Source organism: Leguminivora glycinivorella, chromosome 2 (assembly GCF_023078275.1).
Source record: "Leguminivora glycinivorella isolate SPB_JAAS2020 chromosome 2, LegGlyc_1.1, whole genome shotgun sequence".
Taxonomy (NCBI): domain Eukaryota; kingdom Metazoa; phylum Arthropoda; class Insecta; order Lepidoptera; family Tortricidae; genus Leguminivora; species Leguminivora glycinivorella.
The window spans coordinates 1,926,401-1,945,192 of record NC_062972.1 but is presented as its reverse complement, the minus strand read 5'-3'; the positions used below and the strand labels follow the sequence as shown (position 1 = coordinate 1,945,192).

The following is an 18,792-nucleotide window of genomic DNA, read 5'->3' as shown; positions in this document are numbered from 1 at the left end:
TTATTGATGCTCCATTTTTTAAGTGTTTTGCGTTTTGCTTACATCACAAAGAAAAAAAAAAACACCGAAGCTATTCAAAGCATTGTTTTAAAAGCTCGTCTCTGTTGTAGAAACTCTTTGATACCAATCGGACCAATCATTTCCTTTTATCGATTTTTACAACTCTCGTCACAATCTGTCAAAATCCACACGTTTTCTTGGCGTTGTGTGTTATCCGGTGTTACATTTTTATAGAGTTTAACTTTTATTTCAGCTGTTATCATGTAAAGCTTTCTGTGGGACTCTTGTCCGATGCTCATTCATAAGTTCCTGTCCTGTTTTGTGAGTAATCTTTCATATTTCGTTCAATAGGCATATGGTTATTATAATGGCTGAAGCGAGCTCTCTTATCTCTATCGCTTCGCGTCGGCGGCGGCCCCGGCGGATTTTGTAAATGTAAATTAAAATGTATACTGAATGGAAATATACATGGATATAAGTACATTTTACTTTTCGAATAATTTGACCTGCGGCATTTCGATTGTTTCAAGGTCGAGCGGGCATTGATGCTTTTTGTGTTTGCACTTGCAGATATTAAAAAACGCAAGGATCATGTAGCTGCTTAGAAAGGTTGTGGAGATGTTTTCAATAGCGCCGCCGACATCCATTTAACACATACAGATACCGATGGACCACACATAGAAAACAGATAGAAATGGAGGTCGAGTCGGAGTCCGGCAGAGCAGTCGTCGGCATGGAGCCCGAGGAGCCCGGCCCGCAGGCCGTCAAACTGACCACGATCGACCTCGTCGGCGGCATCCTCTGCAACATTTGCCGTTTAACATATAAAAATAAAAAAGATTACGACTCACACTATTTCCAGCATAATCTTGGTACAGACAAAATTGTCTACACTTGTGGGGTTTGTTTCAAAAACATTGCGGGCTACCCGAGCTTCCGCGGACATTGCTACACTGCGCATGTCATCAAGGAAAGATTTAAGTTAGTATTCTGCAACATTTTACTTATTTACACTAACTCAGCCTTTGGTCCACATTTTGGAGATCTCTTAGATATCATTTACAAGCAGTATGTTAATTTGTTTTGTTTCTCAGATAGAATTAGAATAGAATATAATGTCATACATTTTGCAGATGCGACTATTGCAACAAGCTGTTTTCTAAATCGGGAGCCCTAAAGGACCACATCGCATCTCTCCACAAATTTGAATGCTCATGCTGCAAGAGAGAGTAAGTGCGTTTTCACATTATCCGATCCGATATCGGATGTCGGACCGATATTCCATACATTACAGACGCCATATTGGATTTTTTCTATTGAAACACTTCCGACATCCGATATCGGATCGGATAATGTGAAAACGGCCTAAGTCTGCCTCTGATCGTGAATATTTCGAGCATGATTTGAAGTAAATACATATTAATATATTATGAGAATTGGATGGTTCCATTCCACAAAGTTTCTTTCATATAAATATGATGTCCTTGGTCAAATAACCTGTTGAGTGACATCTGCAAGCATCTGCTATACCACTAGTATTAGTGATTCTGTTCCAAATAGATCATTTTTATTTCATTACTTATATTGTAAGGTTTCCTTTCCTATAATAGACTAGTATAATGTACAACAGTACAATAGTAATTGAACTTTGGTATTAATGAACAGCCAAGTTGAACTGCTATTTCTGTGGGAACTAATTACATCCCTGCCTTGATTGTTTTTTAATTTGTTGACTAATTAGCATTATTTTACACAGTTTTCTTTATGAGGCTCATTCATATTTTTATAGTTTCAATACTGAGAAACTTCAGAGATGATAATATATTAAAATATAATTATATGTGCTGCCATGCGAAAGTTCGAATATTATATTTTATCAATTTGCGTATTTGTGCCGTGCCATTTTAAATTGCAAAAACACGAATGATTTATATAAAAAAAACAGCCACTTTAAAATGAACATGCAAAATAGTAGATTTTTCTTCTATCTCCAGATTCCCAACAAAAAAAGAACTGCAGCTGCATAAAATCATCCACATGAATGACAAACCTCCGTTCAACTGCCAGACTTGCAAGGAGGAAGTTGACTGCATCGATGCGTGCGAGCAGCACATCGACCAGCACTCCGTCACGCTATACTCCTGCCCCATCTGCAGCGAGAAGATCGACAGCAAACCGGCAGGCATCACTCATCTTTCAATACATTTTGGCAATGTACTTAATTCAAATGACAGCGATACAGATTCTGAACATAATGACAAACCGGAAGATAGTTCAATTGATTTGCTCGGTGGCATCCTCTGTTCTGTTTGTGGCGAAATCTTCAAGAACCGAGCGGAGATAGACCTGCACTTCAGCCAGGAGCACCCGGAGACGAGCGTCGTGTACACATGCAACATCTGCGGCAAGGCCTTTGAGAAGTACATACAGTTTGGTCACCACTGCTACGAGCACATCAGCAAGAATAGATACAAGTAAGTTTATCTTTGCTTAAAACCTGTACTTAGTATCTTCAAGACTTAGTGTTCTTCATTCCAAATAGGGTTAGACAGAGGAAAAATTTTTAGGATTTCATTCAGTAATATAGTAATACCCCGCTTTTACTCGACCCCGTATAGAGCGGATTCGCTTATAACGCGATTTTTAAATTTTGATGGATCGGAAGCAATAAGCCACTCAAAAAACATGAGATTGTTTTTTTTAATAGAAAATAGCACTTTATTATTATGTTTTTTTTTATATATATATATAAAAGGTTAAGTTTCTTTATTTGATTGTAATTTTTCAAGTAATACATAAATTATTTTCGGTTTCATTCTAACTTTGGTATCTTTTCTAGTGTATAAGCATATGTAGAATCTAAATATCATCTCTATCAATCCAATTTAAGAGGCTACAGGAGCGAAAATGCTAAAATGGAAATCCCCTTTCAATTTGGGAATTTTAGTTGAATATACTAGTATTACTAGTGTCTAGATTTATCGAGAAAAAATTGTCCATCAGAACAACTCGGTTAAAAGATATTGCGAAAACATCTTTAAAATCGAGGTTCCGCTCTCGACTGTTTCCTCCTTCAAAACTTTGATTAAGTTTCGGAACGAAATTTGAGAATCTGAATAAGAATGAAATAATCTGTATCGGACCGTTTAGTTTTTTTGGCTAATTGTTACCAATCTTGAGTATCACACCTCTTCTTGCGCCATAATAAAAAAGGCCGTTTTTGGAAATTTTTGATTGGCTCTAGCATCTTTATAAATAAAAATGTCAAAAAAAATCAAAACGGCCCGACACAGATGAAAATAATAATAATCTGTGTTGAGAAACTCATTGCTCTATGTTCAAAAACCAGGGAGGAAATAGTCGAGAGCGATTGTATGGAGAATTGACCCCTCCCGTAAAGTCTTAATACTAATTCCATATCCATATTTTTTGGATCTCTTTGACTTTGAGCTTTATTGGTATTGTAAAAAGAATTGTTTATTTGTACTATGTTGCCTTTTAGTTGCGCCTAAATAAGCTATAGCTGTTCCTGTGTAGTTCAAAAATCCGTAGCAATTATAAAATAATTGCCTGCCTGAAACTCAAGCTTTTTTTTTTTAATCAGATGTGACTCGTGCGACAAGTCATTCAGCCGGCTCGCGCGCCTCGTGACGCACACGGAGGCGTTCCACGCACGCGGCGACGGCGGCAGCAAGCCGCTCATCTGCCAGCACTGCCCGCAGCAATTCGCTAGCGAGTTCCGCTTCCGTGAGCACCAGCGACTTGAACACGACATCTGTGTCATCATGTGCAGTCAGCCGGGCTGCGGGGAGATGTGAGTCATCACTTCACCAATGCAATTTTTTTTTGTTACTTTCAATCGTCAGGATATCGTTTCGGCAGGAGAGTTGCTTTTGGTTTCCACATATTGCTCTATTTTTGATGTTAACTGAAAATATTTTTAAACAATCATAAAGCTAACGGACGCGTGCAACCCCCGACATAGTTGGACCGATTGTCATGAAACATGGCTAAGAACACTCCCGACTAACTCAGCTCGAAAACAAAAAAAAACTAAATCTTAATCGGTTCATCCGTCCGGCAGCTACGTTGCCACAGACAGACACACACACACAGACAGACAGACAAATAGACAGACATATCAAATTTATAACACCCCATCGTTTTTGCGTTGGGGGTTAACAAACAAATTGAATTAATTTTTCTCCCCAAACTCTCACTTGTATACAAATTCCATTAAAAACATATTATTATATCCTTTATTTATTTCTTTTCTTAGATTAGGTTTTTTACAATATGAGTATAAAAGTAAAATAAAATAAAACACTTACAAAACAATATAAAACATATAAACACATTATAAAAAACCTAACCTAGGGTGCCGCCAGCAGCAGGGCAGGGCCCAAGCTGCCGGTGGTTAGGGCTGCAGAGAGAGGAACCGTCGGACTATCCGCGCTGTGTCCAAAATCACCGCCTTCTGCATCTGGCCCTTGATCCAACCACCGAGCGAGAGTCTCTTAAGATGTTGGTCGAGACTCTTCGCTATGAGACCGTTCGCTGAAACGACTATCGGGACAATGATCGTTGAATCAACATCCCACATGGTGGTTATCTCGTGAGCCAAGTCTAGGTACTTACTGGACTTGTCCTTCTCGGCTTTCACGAGATTCTCATCATGGGGGATGGTGATGTCAACGAGCACGGCCCGGCGTTGCGGTCGATCTATTATCACAATGTCAGGCTTATTGGCTACAATAGTCCTGTCAGTGATAATAGATCGATCCCAATAGAGCGTGGCACGGCCATTTTCAAGAACTGGCGCAGGTAAGTACTTGTAGTACGGTACTTCGCGGTCCACAAGGCCGTATTGAAGAGCAAGCTGCTGGTGAATGATCCGGGCTACGAGATTATGCCTGTGCAAGTACTCACCGTTAGCAAGATGAGAACAACCGGAAATGATATGCCTGAGTGATTCTCCGGGACGGCGGCATGCCCGACAAATGTCGACCGTGCCGTCCTTCAGGATATATTTCCGGTAGTTGTTCGTCATCATTACTTCGTCCGCAATTGCACAGGCAAAACCCTCAGTTTCTCCGAAGAGGTCCCCGAATCGTAACCAGTTCACCGATGCGAGCAGGTCTACATCGGGTCCCGTGAGGGCCTTGTAGAACCGCCCGTGTAGCTGCTTGCTCTCCCATACCGCCTTGCGGTCCGCAGTACTTAGTACCACAGGTTTGCGCCAGTTCTCTTTCGCCAAGGAGAGCGGCGTGAGGTTTCCGTCCACTGCCACCACATCACGATGCATCCCACACTCGTTGTTAAGGAAGTAATTCCTGAGATTGTACACCTCACGGTTGTGGAGATTTTTGGCGTTTAGGAAGCCTCGACCTCCGCACTTCCGTGGGATGTACAATCTCATAACAGACGAGCGCGGGTGTAACATACGGTGTGTGGTAAGCAGTGACTGGACCCTCCGATCCAGGGCGTCCAGCTCGGTCTGTGTCCACCTTAGTATGCCAAAGGAGTATGTGAGTAGAGGCATTACCCAGGCGTTAAAGGCGCGCACTTTGTTGCCTCCTGACAAAAGACTGTTAAGGACTTTTGTCAGCCGACTGAAAAAGCGCTCCTTCACCGACCGTCTAATGCCAACATCCTCAATACCCAACGACTTGACATACCAAGGTACTTATAGGTTTCTGATTCAGAGATAGATCTGAACGACATCGTCTCAGAAAGTTGTAAATTTTCTGAATTTACAACCTCCCCGCTGTACATGCATGACCGCACACTTATCGACACCAAACTCCATTCTGATGGCGGTACTGAAAACTTCTGTGGTTTTCAGTAGCACCATCAGGTCTTGGGTGTTCGGTGCAAATAGTTTGAGATCGTCCATGTACAGAAGGTGAGAGATGACTTCACCCTCTCTCCGAAGCCGGCAACCTAGCCCAGAATCCTTCAGCAGGGTGCTGAGGGGATTCAGAGCTAGGCAGAACCATAAAGGACTCAGACTATCACCCTGGAATATACCTCGCTCAATCCTTATGAAGTCCTGCGGACCAGGGGGGGCATCCCTACCTCCTGGTTATTATTATTATTATTTAGCTTTGTTCTCACACATCCCATATTTATTTTGTTATATTATTTTGTTTATTATATATTGATGTGTGATCCCTTAAGGGTAAAAGCCTCCTCCATCTTCTTCCATTTGTTTTTGTTTTCCGCAATATGCTCCCAATTATTTCCTGCGGTTTCTATGATGTCATCATTCCATCTTTTTCTTTGTTTCCCTCTGTTTCTTTTTCCAAGAGGACCTTTCCATTTGGTTGCCAGAACAGTCCACCTATTATCTTTGTACCTTGCCAAATGTCCGGCCCATCTCCATTTTTGCCTTAAGCTATACTGCAGTGCGTCTGTTACTTTTGTTTGTGATCTAATAACAGTGTTTCTGACTTTATTTATTCTTTTTAGGTTTAAAAGGCTTCTCTCCATCCCATGTTGGCAAGATAAGATTTTTCCTCGTACTTTCTCGGTGAAAACCCATGTCTGGCATCCATATGTCAAACTGGGTAGTATGCAGGAATCCATGACTATTTTCTTTATTTTTAAACTGTAATTTCCTTTTAGGATTTCTTTATGTGACCAGTATTTTCTCCAAGCTATGTTTATCCTCCTATCTACCTCGTTTTCGTTGCTGTTAGGGTCAAATGAAATCATTTTTCCTAAGTATACATAGTTGTTCACATATTCTATTGCTTTTCCTTCTACAGTTATACATGTTTTGTGACTGTTAGTTAAAATTTTTGTTTTAGACGCGTTCATGTGGAGGCCTACTTTTTGACTCTCTGCGTTTAGGCTCGTTAGCATTGTTTCCATACCCTTGGTTGTTTCACTAAATAGAACGACATCGTCCGCAAACCTCAAATGCGTGAGTTTTTTGTTTGATATCCATATACCTTTCTTTTCCCATTGAAGTTTTTGAAATATTTCTTCCAGCACCGCTATAAATAGTTTTGGAGAGAGGGGGTCCCCTTGTCTGACACCTTTAGCAATTTTAAATTCCTCTCCTAGTCTCTCCAGTTTCACTCTACTGACGCTGTTGGAGTAAATGTTCTTGATGATGTTAAAAACATAATAGACACTTATAAATCTATTTTCCCCCACAGCTTCGAAACGCCAAAAGAGCTGGTCCTCCACCAAAAGCAGCACTCCCTCTCCAGCGACCTCTGGTGCCGTCTCTGCGGACTACAGTTCACGTCGCGCTCCACCGCCGAGCGCCATCTCGACGTTCACCGCAAGAAAACCTTCTCGTGTCCCGTGTGCTCCCGCAAATATGGCGAGAAGTATCTACTGATGAAGCATGTGCCGCAACACTTCGAGACTGTTATACACATGTGCAAGGTAAGGACACAAACACAGGATAGTCAGCGCCCTATGGTGCCATAAGAAAACCTTCTCGTGTCCCGTGTGCTCCCGCAAATATGGCGAGAAGTATCTACTGATGAAACACGTGCCACAACACTTCGAGACTGTTATACACATGTGCAAGGTAAAGACACAAACACAGCACAATCAGCGCCCTCTGGTGCCATAAGACAACCTTCTCGTGTCCCGTGTGCTCGCGCAAATATGGCGAGAAGTATCTACTGATGAAACACGTGCCACAACACTTCGAGACTGTTATACACATGTGCAAGGTAAGGACACACAAACACAGGACAGTCAGCGCCCTCTGGTGACGCAAGAAAACCTTCCCATGCCCCGTGTGCTCGCGCAAATATGGCGAGAAGTACCTCCTCATGAAACTCGTGCCGCAATACTTCGAGACTGTCATACACATGTGCAAGGTAGAACAACACAAGAAACAGGGATTTTTTTTGTAGATTTTAGATTTTTCAGAATCTAGATGCTGGGCGATTTCTGTCAGGTACTAAACCGAACTTGTGCGTATCATTATTATACATATTTTCCATTTATACTACTTTAACTCTACACGTCCGCAGTTAGGTTTTTAACTGACATCTGAGTTTGTCTTATATCTATGATTTGGTCGAAACTATGCAGCACTGATTCTAAAATCCTTTTGTTTTTGCTATAATGTCATTCTACTATTACTGTTACAATTTAATTTTACGTGTTCGTCTTATATTTCTGATAAATAAGTTGCGCTAAACAAAAAACATTTTCTCTATCAAGGTCTGCGGAAAACTCTACAACGCCAAGAACCGTCTGATCGAGCACTCCAAAACGCACGCCAACGTGAAGAACTACAACTGCTCCTACTGCGCCAAAGGGTTCACCTCCATCTACAAGCTCAAACAACATCAGAACATGCACATGAACGCGCGCCCCTACCAGTGCACCGTCTGCACTAAAGACTTCAACCACTATTCCAACTGGCGCAAGCACCTGCTCAAAACACACAAAATCGACCCCAAGACCATCAAGAAACCTCAATTTAAGGAAAAAGAAAATGTTAGTCAACAAAACAGTGTTCCAAATTTGATCGATGAAACATTAAGCATTAATATAGATATGAGGGAGTTGGATGATGGGTTGATGGGTGAGGGCGGGATGAAGGAGAACTACCTGTTTCTGGAGCCGGTGACTGAGGCAGTGGACCTGGATAGTATCAATCCGTCTATCGCGCCGGGGACTGTGGAGTTCGCGGTGCTGCCGCCTGCTGCGTTTGTTGCTGGTGAGTGTGAACTATAGGTTGAGTCACCACACCTGGCATGAATGGAATGAATGAGCGAATGTTTCGTTCGTTTGTGCCAGCTTTTGTGAATTGATCTGTACTAGTGAAATTTGTTTAGTTTTTTTTTAAATTATAAATGGTCTTACTCTTGGCTACAGCCTAGCTAAAGGCAAAAACGTGGCCTACGATGGAGTGAGCTCGCCCAGAAGATGTTCTGATGTCTGTTCACTCTTGATTTGAAGGTTGGAAAAGGGGAAGGGGTGGGGAAGGTTGAAGTTTAAATAAATAAATATTAGGGACACCATAGATCAACTTAGCCCCAAACTAAGCAAAGCTTGTACTATGGGTGCTAAGCAACGATAAACATACTTAAATTGATAAATACATACTTATATACATAGAAAACATCCATGACTCAGGAACAAATATCTGTGCTCATCACACAAATAAATGCACAAAAAGTTTAGATAAAATTCAGACTATACCAACGTTTGAATTCATCAGTATGATTTATATTTATCACATATCTCTTCTATCCTTTCTTCTACTGATGTGCCGAGGGAAATTTTCAAAATTGCGAAATTTTCAAAACAGGAAAAATTCTGAAACATACCTCATTTTTGTATGGTGATTGAAACTTTCTATTTCATAAATGTAATGTCCAAGAATTTTTCAATTTTCTCCTCAATCTCCTCGATGGAATCAGGCGGCGATGCGGAAATCCATGATAGTCAAAATCTAGAAATAGTACATTACATCAGAGGCCGGGAAAATGAGGATTTCCGGCCTAGTGGGTATATACCGGATAGGGATACGAGGCCGGGAATCCGTTTTCACGCCGAGGCATGTATAGTGCTTTTCTCAAACATACAATGAAATAAAAAAAAATGCTCTAAAGGACAATATTTTATAAAAAAAAGTTACTTTGCAGGCCTAGGCCTAAAAAATAATATGAAATCCCTTTACAAGACGTTTTGAAGTCTGTGGTCAAGAGTAAGCCCATTTATAAAAAAAAAAAAAACAGTCCTCTCGAGAGAGAGGCTCAAAAAGCGATACTTCCCAGCCCATTTTAAGGAACGTAAAGACAATTGCATGTTTGAGAAAAGTAATTTTGGTAATCCGCAATTTTGATTATACTTTTTTCAACATAAAATTTGATCCGCGAAGGAGATGGCGGCACGATCTTGACGTCTTTCGAAAAGATTGGCTTGTCCCGTGGAAGAAAGAGAGGGAGGCCTTTGCCCAGCAGTGGGACACAACAGGCTAACAAATAATAAATAATAATAAAAATTTGATCCGCAGACTTGTCCCCCCTGCCCGCGCCGGCGCCGGCCATGCCCCGCGAGTACGGGCCGGACTTCATGTCGGCGGCGGGGCTGCTGGACGACCACCTGCTGCCGCACATCGACCCGCTGCTGCCGCACCTGGGGCTGGAGCCGCGCAAGTGGGAGCCGCGCGTCGTCACCAGGTACCAGCCGCCCTACGCCGCCGACAGCCGCCGCGCCGTCTTCAACACTGACATATTTTAAACTGAACCTATAGAAGCGAGCGTGCGACCGTAGCGACCGACCGTAGCGTGTCAAATGAACTCTGTAAAATCTACTGAGTTTGTCCGTCTTTAACGTCAACAAAAAAATTAAAAATGCCTCGTTCCGTGATATTTAATTGCAACAACACAAAAATTATGAACACTCGAGGGCCTGAGACATATTTAAAATCACAGACAAGTAACAACGAGTACAAAATCTGACACGCTCGGCCGCCATACAAATAGATGCACTTATTCCTTCTATCTAAGTCTGTGCGTGTAACAGTTTTTTGGACACTTATTCCACCGTCCCCATTCTACCATCAGACTTTTTAGACGCACGGCCGGTTTCCACCCTCAATTGGTACATGTTCCACCAATTGAAAGAGTGAATAGACTATTACTGAATCGATGAGCTCCATCTTAGACTCTGTCTTTACTTTCCATCAGGTGTGACTAGCTAGGGTCAATCACCGATCAGTCTATAAAATAAAATAAACTCACAGAAGCAAAGTGCTTTCAGAAAGTCTTATATGCACTGCCAAGGAGTGGAATTCCTAGCCGGCGTCTATATTTTCCAGCTCATATAACCAAATCAAGGGTGAATAGGCACCTTCTGGGCGATTCGCTCCATCGTAGACCTTGACTTGTCTGTGGGTGGCCATGAGTAAGCCTATTTATAATAATAATAAAAAAAAACAACGCGCGAATCTTAACAGATACATACAAATTTTGATAACCGGTCTGACTTAGAGGATAATGTACACCGATCCCGGTAGGGACATATTTATATCTTGTTACAAACTTTTGAAATCATTAAAATCAGTGTTTTTATGTCTGGTTGAATCGCTTTGCTTCTATACGGTTACCAAACTTTATATAACTAGTTATACCCGATAATAGATTAAATACATGTTAGTAACGGTCGAATGACACGATTGCCGTTCGACCCATCAGCTACCTCAACCGGAAACGACTATATACCTCAGTAACCCATAAGAATATTTTAATGTAACTGTTGATATATAACTTTATAAGCATTGTCCCACCAAACGCTAGATTAAACTTTTATCCCCTAGCCGCCCACGAAAACTCGCCGATACAAATGCAAATTTGATTTGTTAAGAGTAAAAAACCAATGCAACGGGCCTTATTATGGGCCCCTGGGCGGCTGGAGGATAAAACAATATTCATAATAATGCTACCTCATTTAAGTTAAGTTTTTCTTTTGTATGTCTATATATAAAGTGGAAAAAAAAACGAAATCACGGATTAAAACAATATGTATTGTGTAGTATATTTGTGCCATTTCGTCGTGCATACCAAGCGTAAGAGGCGCGAAAAGCGCTACTGTTCTATTTTAAGTTAAAATTTTCCTGGCAGTCTTTATTTTGTAGCCTATTTCTATAAGTACATGAACTAAGAATTGTAAGAAAGCGCGGGAAAACCTCGCTAGCCGAACTAAATCGGCGTCTTTAGAACTCGCTCCAAAGTCTTAGGCTATTGGTGAACAAAAGCTTTGTAAATATTCGGTTATTTTTGCGGCACTTTTATTACTATTATGCTTGATTTTACGCCACCACCTGCCGCTGACAGAGCTTAAAGTTATCTTATACATCAGAGGATACATTTTTTGCTTTAATTGATTTTATGAGCAGAACTCTTATATTTAAGAATAGAATAGAAAAACGTTTATTGCAGAAACCATCATACAGCACCACATACATTTGAAACAAGAATATTTAATTGATTTGATGTCGACAAAATGTTGTTATAACATGGCTGCTTAAAATATTACTATTCAACTGTGTAAAATAAAACAGAAAAGATACATAGTAAAAGCTGCTTCGGTTTTCTTGAACTTTTAGGATGTCCGCATATTTCTAAAATTTTCCACGATTTAGTACATTTTTAAACCGATCACTCTATCCTTTAAACACACACGGTTTGATTATCTCTTCCGTTGAGCTCAAGAGCTGAAATGAAAGTGTCAGCCTAGGCGTGGTGGTGGCGCGCTGTTTGGTTTCGATTCCCGTGACATTATACCGATGAGCGCCCGGCGCCAAGCGCCCGGGCCTAGCGTAAGTGAATCGATAGTGCTGTGATATTTTTATGTATATTTAGTGTTAAGCGTAGAGTATGACCGTAACGAGTGAGTACAAAGATAATGTTATTTATCAAGAAATAAATGATGTTTGTAAAGTTTACGCAACGACACGAGGTGTGCACCGTCGGATCGGCGTGTCGAATTTATAGATAAGTGAACTAGTACAAAGTTTATTGTGCTATCAATTTGACAATTCGATTGTCTTGCCCGTGTTAGTTAGGCAGGTGATAAAATTCGTATTTTGTTAATCGTTTGCGGTCCCGCGAGGGACCTCGGCCAGGCCGGAGGCGGCGGCGATTCGGAAACGATCAAGATTTAAGAAAACAGTCGGCACGAAATATATGCAGGGCGCGGCGGCGGCCGCGGGCAGCGAAAAATAAAGTCTATGACTGGCACATAGACAACGATTTTCCCTGAGATATATTTGGTCATTGACTTCAATGTCTTGTAAATCTAACTTTCGGTAGACCGATCAATGCCCGTGTCCGCTGTCTGTGCGAAAAATAAAATTACATATTTGAAAATAAAGAAAATGGCAAAATTGACATCATTGGTGTAGATCCACAAATATAAAATCTCGACAAATTTACTTATTGAAACAAGATTCTGAATTGAAAATGTTGATATAAAGTATAAAAAGAAAAAAAAAATGCTCCAAAATATATTTTGGAGAGAATTATTTACAAGTTGGGGAGGAGTCTTAGTGATAAACGTATCCAAAGACTGTTAGGTATTATAAGTTCGTTGAACTTGAATTCGACTTATAGGAAGTCAGGGATATATCCGAAAAAGAGTCAGATATGTGAAATAATCGGTACAGCTATTGAGAATCATAGGCTTCGACAAGAATCTGAACAATGACAAAATTGCAAATGGCGTCCCAGTCATCTACAGGGGGTAGAGAGTAGAGGCAGTAATGCGACCGGCCGGCACGGCTAGGCATGCGCGGTGACGCCATGCTTTCCAAATTATATAAAAAATAACCGCGTCCCCTTCGAGCCGGACGTTCGAGGACAAACGGACGGGGGGTGCGGTCCAATGTGCTAAATTGGTTCCCTTTTGGACACGCGCGGCGCCGAGGCGGCCGCCGTTCCACAATGCTCTCGGCATTCCATGCTTGAGGCAGACACCAATGGCGCACGCGAGCTCAATCCGATGGCCACTAGGCACACGATTGAACTCTAATGCGCTGCAAATAAAGCATTAACTTGCCTGAATCGAGCGGCACCAGCCGCGTACCTCTGCAGAGGCTTTCATAAACAATATATGTACTTATTCAAACTTCTATATCCATGTAATAATCGAAACATATTCCATTTTGATGTAATTTTCGTTGCAAAGGTGACAATTGTGATATTTGACGTAATTCGACTGCTGAATTTATATCAGACGAGGTCTGTAGCTATAGCGCGCTCGAGCCGTAACGTTTACTACGGCCGACGCGAGGAATTTATAAGAATAAGCACCCGTTGTGATCTTTGCGACCTTTTTGTCCCTAGCTTTTAGTTGTTAGGATAGAAATGAGCACAGGGTATTGTGGTTCTATTTTAGGGACGTGTTATTGATAAATCGATATGATAAGTACGAGTAAGAGATAGGCACCCAGCAAATCAGACGGTTGCATAATACTACCCCAATACCCGATCTGTGTACAAAATAGTTTCCAAATCTGTCTTTAAAATTAATAGTAAGAGGATTTCGAGCCACGTTCAGAGTCAAGGCGGACCTTTCTTGGATTTAAATTATTTAATTTTTTGGTCTTAAACGTGTACAACCATGTAAAACGGGAATTAACTGTTAATTTGCTTGCCCTGATCCCAATTACTTGGGGTCGACGCACGTCTTTTCCTTCCATATCGGAAAAAGGGGATTAACTACGATTCCTGTTTTTGGCATTCATAAAAATATGGTGCACAGGGTCTAACCCAAACCATGGTTTTGCAGTAAATTATTTTCGTGTTTATTAGAACCACGTGATTGTATGAATTTTTAATTTTCTAAAATATTAAATTATTGAGTGTAGTTTTCTACCATTTTTTGTGTTTAGTTTTTTTCTTTTCTTTTTACAATTTAAGTACTTACTTGGTGAAATACGGAAGTATTTAATATTTATTCTTATTTAAAAGTGGTGGCTTTACAAGTTTTGTTTTGTTTTATTATTGCTTTATCTGGCTTGATTCTGAACTGGATGTAGACCGGGTCAGCTACTTTAATCTGTGTTAATTTAAGCGAAACATTTTGGATTACGCGTAAGTCATAATAGGATATAATACAGATAATTCATTATTAAGTTTTTAATCAATAGAAATTTAGAATGGAATATAGATATAGCTAACTTTGTCACTGTTAAAAGCATTTTTACTTTGTTAGCCTTGCCGTTTTACGAAAGTCGAATGCTTTTAGCTTGTGAGTAAAGACATCTATGTACCATGCGCCCGGTCTATTTTGTAGTAAGCTAAATCTCTTTGGTCAAAGTTTCTTTAAGGGCTTCGAAAGTTGCATAAGTTAAACTAGCATTTATGTTATCTGATGTTGTATTTGGTATTGAGTGTGAAAATTTGAGGCGTAACTAGGGGTGCAGGACATTTGGCCTTTAACTTATGTATGTTTTGGAACGTGAAGGGCCTAAAAGCGCTGTCGATATTAGCTTTTTTGTGCGTGAAGGTTTAAAATCGAGGTTGTTAACTCGACCGTGGCGTATAAAGCAGAAATCGGTTTTCGATCATTGCAAGAAAATTACTAAAATACTCGGTCAATTGTCCGAAAAGGTGTGTCACTTAATCACCTAATAGATCACTAGAAAAAAATCTAAGAGAAAACATTATTTTTCTAACTCTGATGATCGTTATACTATTACGTTTTATATTTTCGTTTCTATAAACTGCAGTTCCTTAGGTTAATAAAACACTTGTGTGTTCGATCAAACCGGTCTATTTCGTCTATTCGGTCAACCCCCTAGATACGTCATCGGAAGTCTGTACATAATACATGTTCTGTAGCCCTCGGTGGCTCTTACAATAAGCTCTTATGGCAGTTTAAATACCGTGTATGTATACAAATGGGGTCCATTGTAAGTAGGGAACGTCAACGTCTATGTAGAATTGTGGTCTATGTTTAGAAATGTTACTCTGTTAGCCTTAAAAGTAATTGAAAATGAAGACCACATGTAAGCCAACAATTTATTCTGCGTCCATACATTCGGCACTTTGACAACTATCATCAGTAGGTATTTGCTATGGCATGACCATTCTTGTCGGCTTTAAGGCGACGGTTTCTTATTAAACTACTGTCTCACTGATGGCTTGGGTTTCGTAAACTGTTGTTGGGTTATCGTTTCATATGCTCTCTTACAATGGAGCCCTTGGCTAAGGTGTGAGGGAACGGCTTGCTCGGTGTAGAGGACCGATATATTTTGTGCGTGAAATGCTATTTGTAAATAGAAATTAAATTGCTGTTCTTACAAATCTAATTATATAGTTACAGTACTGGATTTTTTAACGTTTACGAAGTTTTTATGACTATAGTTCTGTATTTTATTATAATAGTGGATATAATATACATACTACATACCGATCTACCTCTGCATGCCTCTTTACTACAGTAGAAATATAGCTTTTGTTATTAATATTACATTAATTACATTATACACATTCAATATATTACAACTTAACCTATTTTATATGTTTGTAATACCGATTCATAAATTTAAAGGGACATAGGTTTTACATATAGTATGCTGTCAGATATTTGATAATTGAAAATGTGTGCATGTTGTTTTGTTCTAAAGTAGGAGCCACTTCATCTGAATGGAAATTATATTGATCCTTAAACATAATAAACAATCTGACTAGATAACATGTAGTGTTTTATTTTAATAACCCTGTTATTTAATATACCCATGCTATAAGGTGTACGCCACACAAGCTATTTTGTTTTCTGTCATTAATCATCTTCTCTTATGGCGCTATATTATATGCGGTATATAGGGTGTCCTGCCGGTGTCCTGCCGTTTCGCCAAAAAAATTTCATTTCCCAATAATCATATCGCAATAGTTTCATTTCATTTTGTCAACTATTTTTTTGTCAAAAAAAGTTTCAACAAATTACACCATGCAAAACCACGTTTGACAATAAATATTACAAGGCATAAATGTAATGTAATAATTTTATTAGTATTGTAACAGAAAACTCGAGCGCGATAGGATCAGTTTAGGTGCGACGACGAGCGAAGCGAGGAGGAGCGTGTTAGTTTGACAGTGAGCAAACCGGAAATGGCTTTTTAAAGTAATTAAAAATTAATAGAACATAATGGTTTTGAAAACATAAGGTTTCTTTTTAATAAAATGTATCCTAAAATGTCATCCTTGACATTTGCAGCAGGAGGAAAAAAAGTACGACGATGGGGGTAATATTTTTATTTAAATTAGTATTATTAGTTATTTTTTACGTGCCCATTCTATTCTACTCGTAATACAACATTGTGTATATCGCATTGCTAGAGGTTGTTTACCTTTTTTCAGTATTTAGGGGTATTAATACTGGCTGGTTACTTGGACGATTATTTATGGTTTATAGTCAATAGTGCCTGGCCATAGATTATTATGCTTAATTTTTCAGTTCATGGAGGTGGGGCCTCCAATGCACAATGCTTGAGGCAAATATTTGCCCTAAATACTAAATTTTTTGCTCTCTCGCGATAGTCTAAATCATATGAATTCTAAAATGAAATCAATCACGGCGCCTTGTCACAAATATACGTCATCATATATTTATCGTACTAAATCTAACATTATCAGGGCCCGTAACTTTCATGCCGATGACATCAATTTGACGTCATGCTACATCCTATATGTATGATTCAAATATTTCTATTGTAATAATTAATCATTATTCAATTTAATCGATTACAAATGACTTCAAAAGTAAGCTATTCATACGTGGAATAATTAATACCTACTAGATACGTGAAACGAAAAGGAAACAATTTGTTTTGTTTTATAATTTATTGAAATGTGGTAACAAAACTATTGATTAATATGTATGTATAAAAAATAAACAATTAATTTAATTTACTTTTCAAGTAGGTATTAATTATTTCACATATGAATAGATTATAGGCTTGTGTCGTTCACGAACTATGAACTGTTATGTTAGGAATAAAATCCCATCAACGACCGAAATGAACTGAATCTTTCCAGGCTCTGAGATTCGGTCTTTGCTCATTTAGTTCAGTATAGGATCGGCGAGCGCGAGCGGTTTGGATCGAGAACGAGTGTGTGTGACTGCGCCGACCGAGAGCGAGAGCTAATTAACAGAGCAACAAAAAAATGTCAAGTTTTCATATTAAACTTCGGTTACTTACAACCTTTGGGCCCGGAATGTTACTATCTGTGGACTATCGTATCATTTTGACACTATTCGGTTCGATCCCATTCGTTCTGATCTTTCCGACCGCAGTGGTCGCTGGTCTGGCTGAACTAGGCTTGTGTCGTTCACGAACTATGAACTGTTAGGAATAAAATCCAATCAATGACCGAAATGAACTGAATCTTTCCGTGCTCTGAGAATCGGTCTTTGCTCATTTAGTTCAGTATAGGATCGGCGAGCGCGAGCGGTTTGGATCAAGAACGTGTGTGTGACTGCGCCGACCGAGAGCGAGAGCTACTTAGCAGAGCAACAAAAAAAAGTCAAGTTTTCATATTAAACTTCGGTTACTTACAACCTTTCGGCCCGGAATGTTACTATCTGTTGACTATTCATATCATTTTGACACTATTTGGTCCCATTCGTTCTGATCTTTTCGACCGCAGTGGTCACTGGTCTGTCTGAACTAAATGAGCAAAAGACCTAAAAGAGCGAACTAGTTCGTGGGAGCGATTGAACGAGATCGGAGCGCTCCGATCAACGAACGAAACGGCACAAGCCTAGGCTGAACTAAATTAGCAAAAGACCTAAAAGAGCGAACTAGTTCGTGGGAGCGATTGAACGAGATCGGAGCGCTCCGATCAACGAACGAAACGGCACAAGCCTAATAGATTAGTTTTGAAGTCATGATTAAAATTATTTTTGAATAATGATTAATTATTAAGTAAAACTAATAGGTTCCAAGCGAATATACTTTCAAACATATTATGTGGGCCAATCCCGGCGGCACTGCAATGCCGGGCCGACCCGTGACGGGAGTGGAGCGAGCCCCGAACATCCCGTCGGTTTACAAAAATCAGTTTAATATACTGGTCCCTCAGTGAGGGAACTTTCAGATATTAAGCTGAAAAGAACAGATACTACACTTTGATCTTAGCCAAAAGGCCGAGAAGCGATAACAAATGAAAGTTAACTGAGAGACGCCATTGAACCAGGAAAAATCTTAACACCGCGATGTACACTTACTATGGCGCCGATACAGCGACATCTAGCGAGACATTGTGTAAACTTTACAGTAGTCTCCTAGAGCCACTT

The 18,792-nt window shown here is 39.9% G+C and overlaps 1 protein-coding gene and 1 non-coding gene across 2 annotated transcripts; one reads left to right on the top strand and one right to left on the bottom strand.

Moving 5' to 3' along the window:
* Window positions 1–180: 180 nt before the first annotated feature.
* Window positions 181–10,854, top strand: LOC125242373 (zinc finger protein 530-like). The gene is made up of 8 exons (XM_048151177.1): window positions 181–321; window positions 571–981; window positions 1,134–1,229; window positions 1,995–2,474; window positions 3,605–3,814; window positions 7,167–7,401; window positions 8,197–8,698; window positions 10,001–10,854. The coding sequence occupies exons 2-8, from the start codon at window positions 695–697 to the stop codon at window positions 10,225–10,227; spliced, it is 2,037 nt and encodes a 678-aa protein (XP_048007134.1). The 5' UTR covers window positions 181–321; window positions 571–694; the 3' UTR covers window positions 10,228–10,854.
* A 7,607-nt stretch (window positions 10,855–18,461) lies between these two features.
* LOC125242437 lies at window positions 18,462–18,654 on the bottom strand. Its single transcript, XR_007178877.1, has one exon. It is a non-coding gene; the product is annotated as a U2 spliceosomal RNA (small nuclear RNA).
* Window positions 18,655–18,792: the final 138 nt, after the last annotated feature.

Bases quoted from the DNA above. Each gene is read 5' to 3' on its own strand.
- LOC125242373 (XM_048151177.1), top strand. From the start codon at position 695: ATGGAGGTCGAGTCGGAGTCCGGCAGAGCAGTCGTCGGCATGGAGCCC. The intron at 7,402-8,196 runs GTAAGGACACAA...TTCTCTATCAAG, and splicing joins CTGTTATACACATGTGCAAG to GTCTGCGGAAAACTCTACAA. The intron at 8,699-10,000 runs GTGAGTGTGAAC...TTTGATCCGCAG, and splicing joins GCCTGCTGCGTTTGTTGCTG to ACTTGTCCCCCCTGCCCGCG.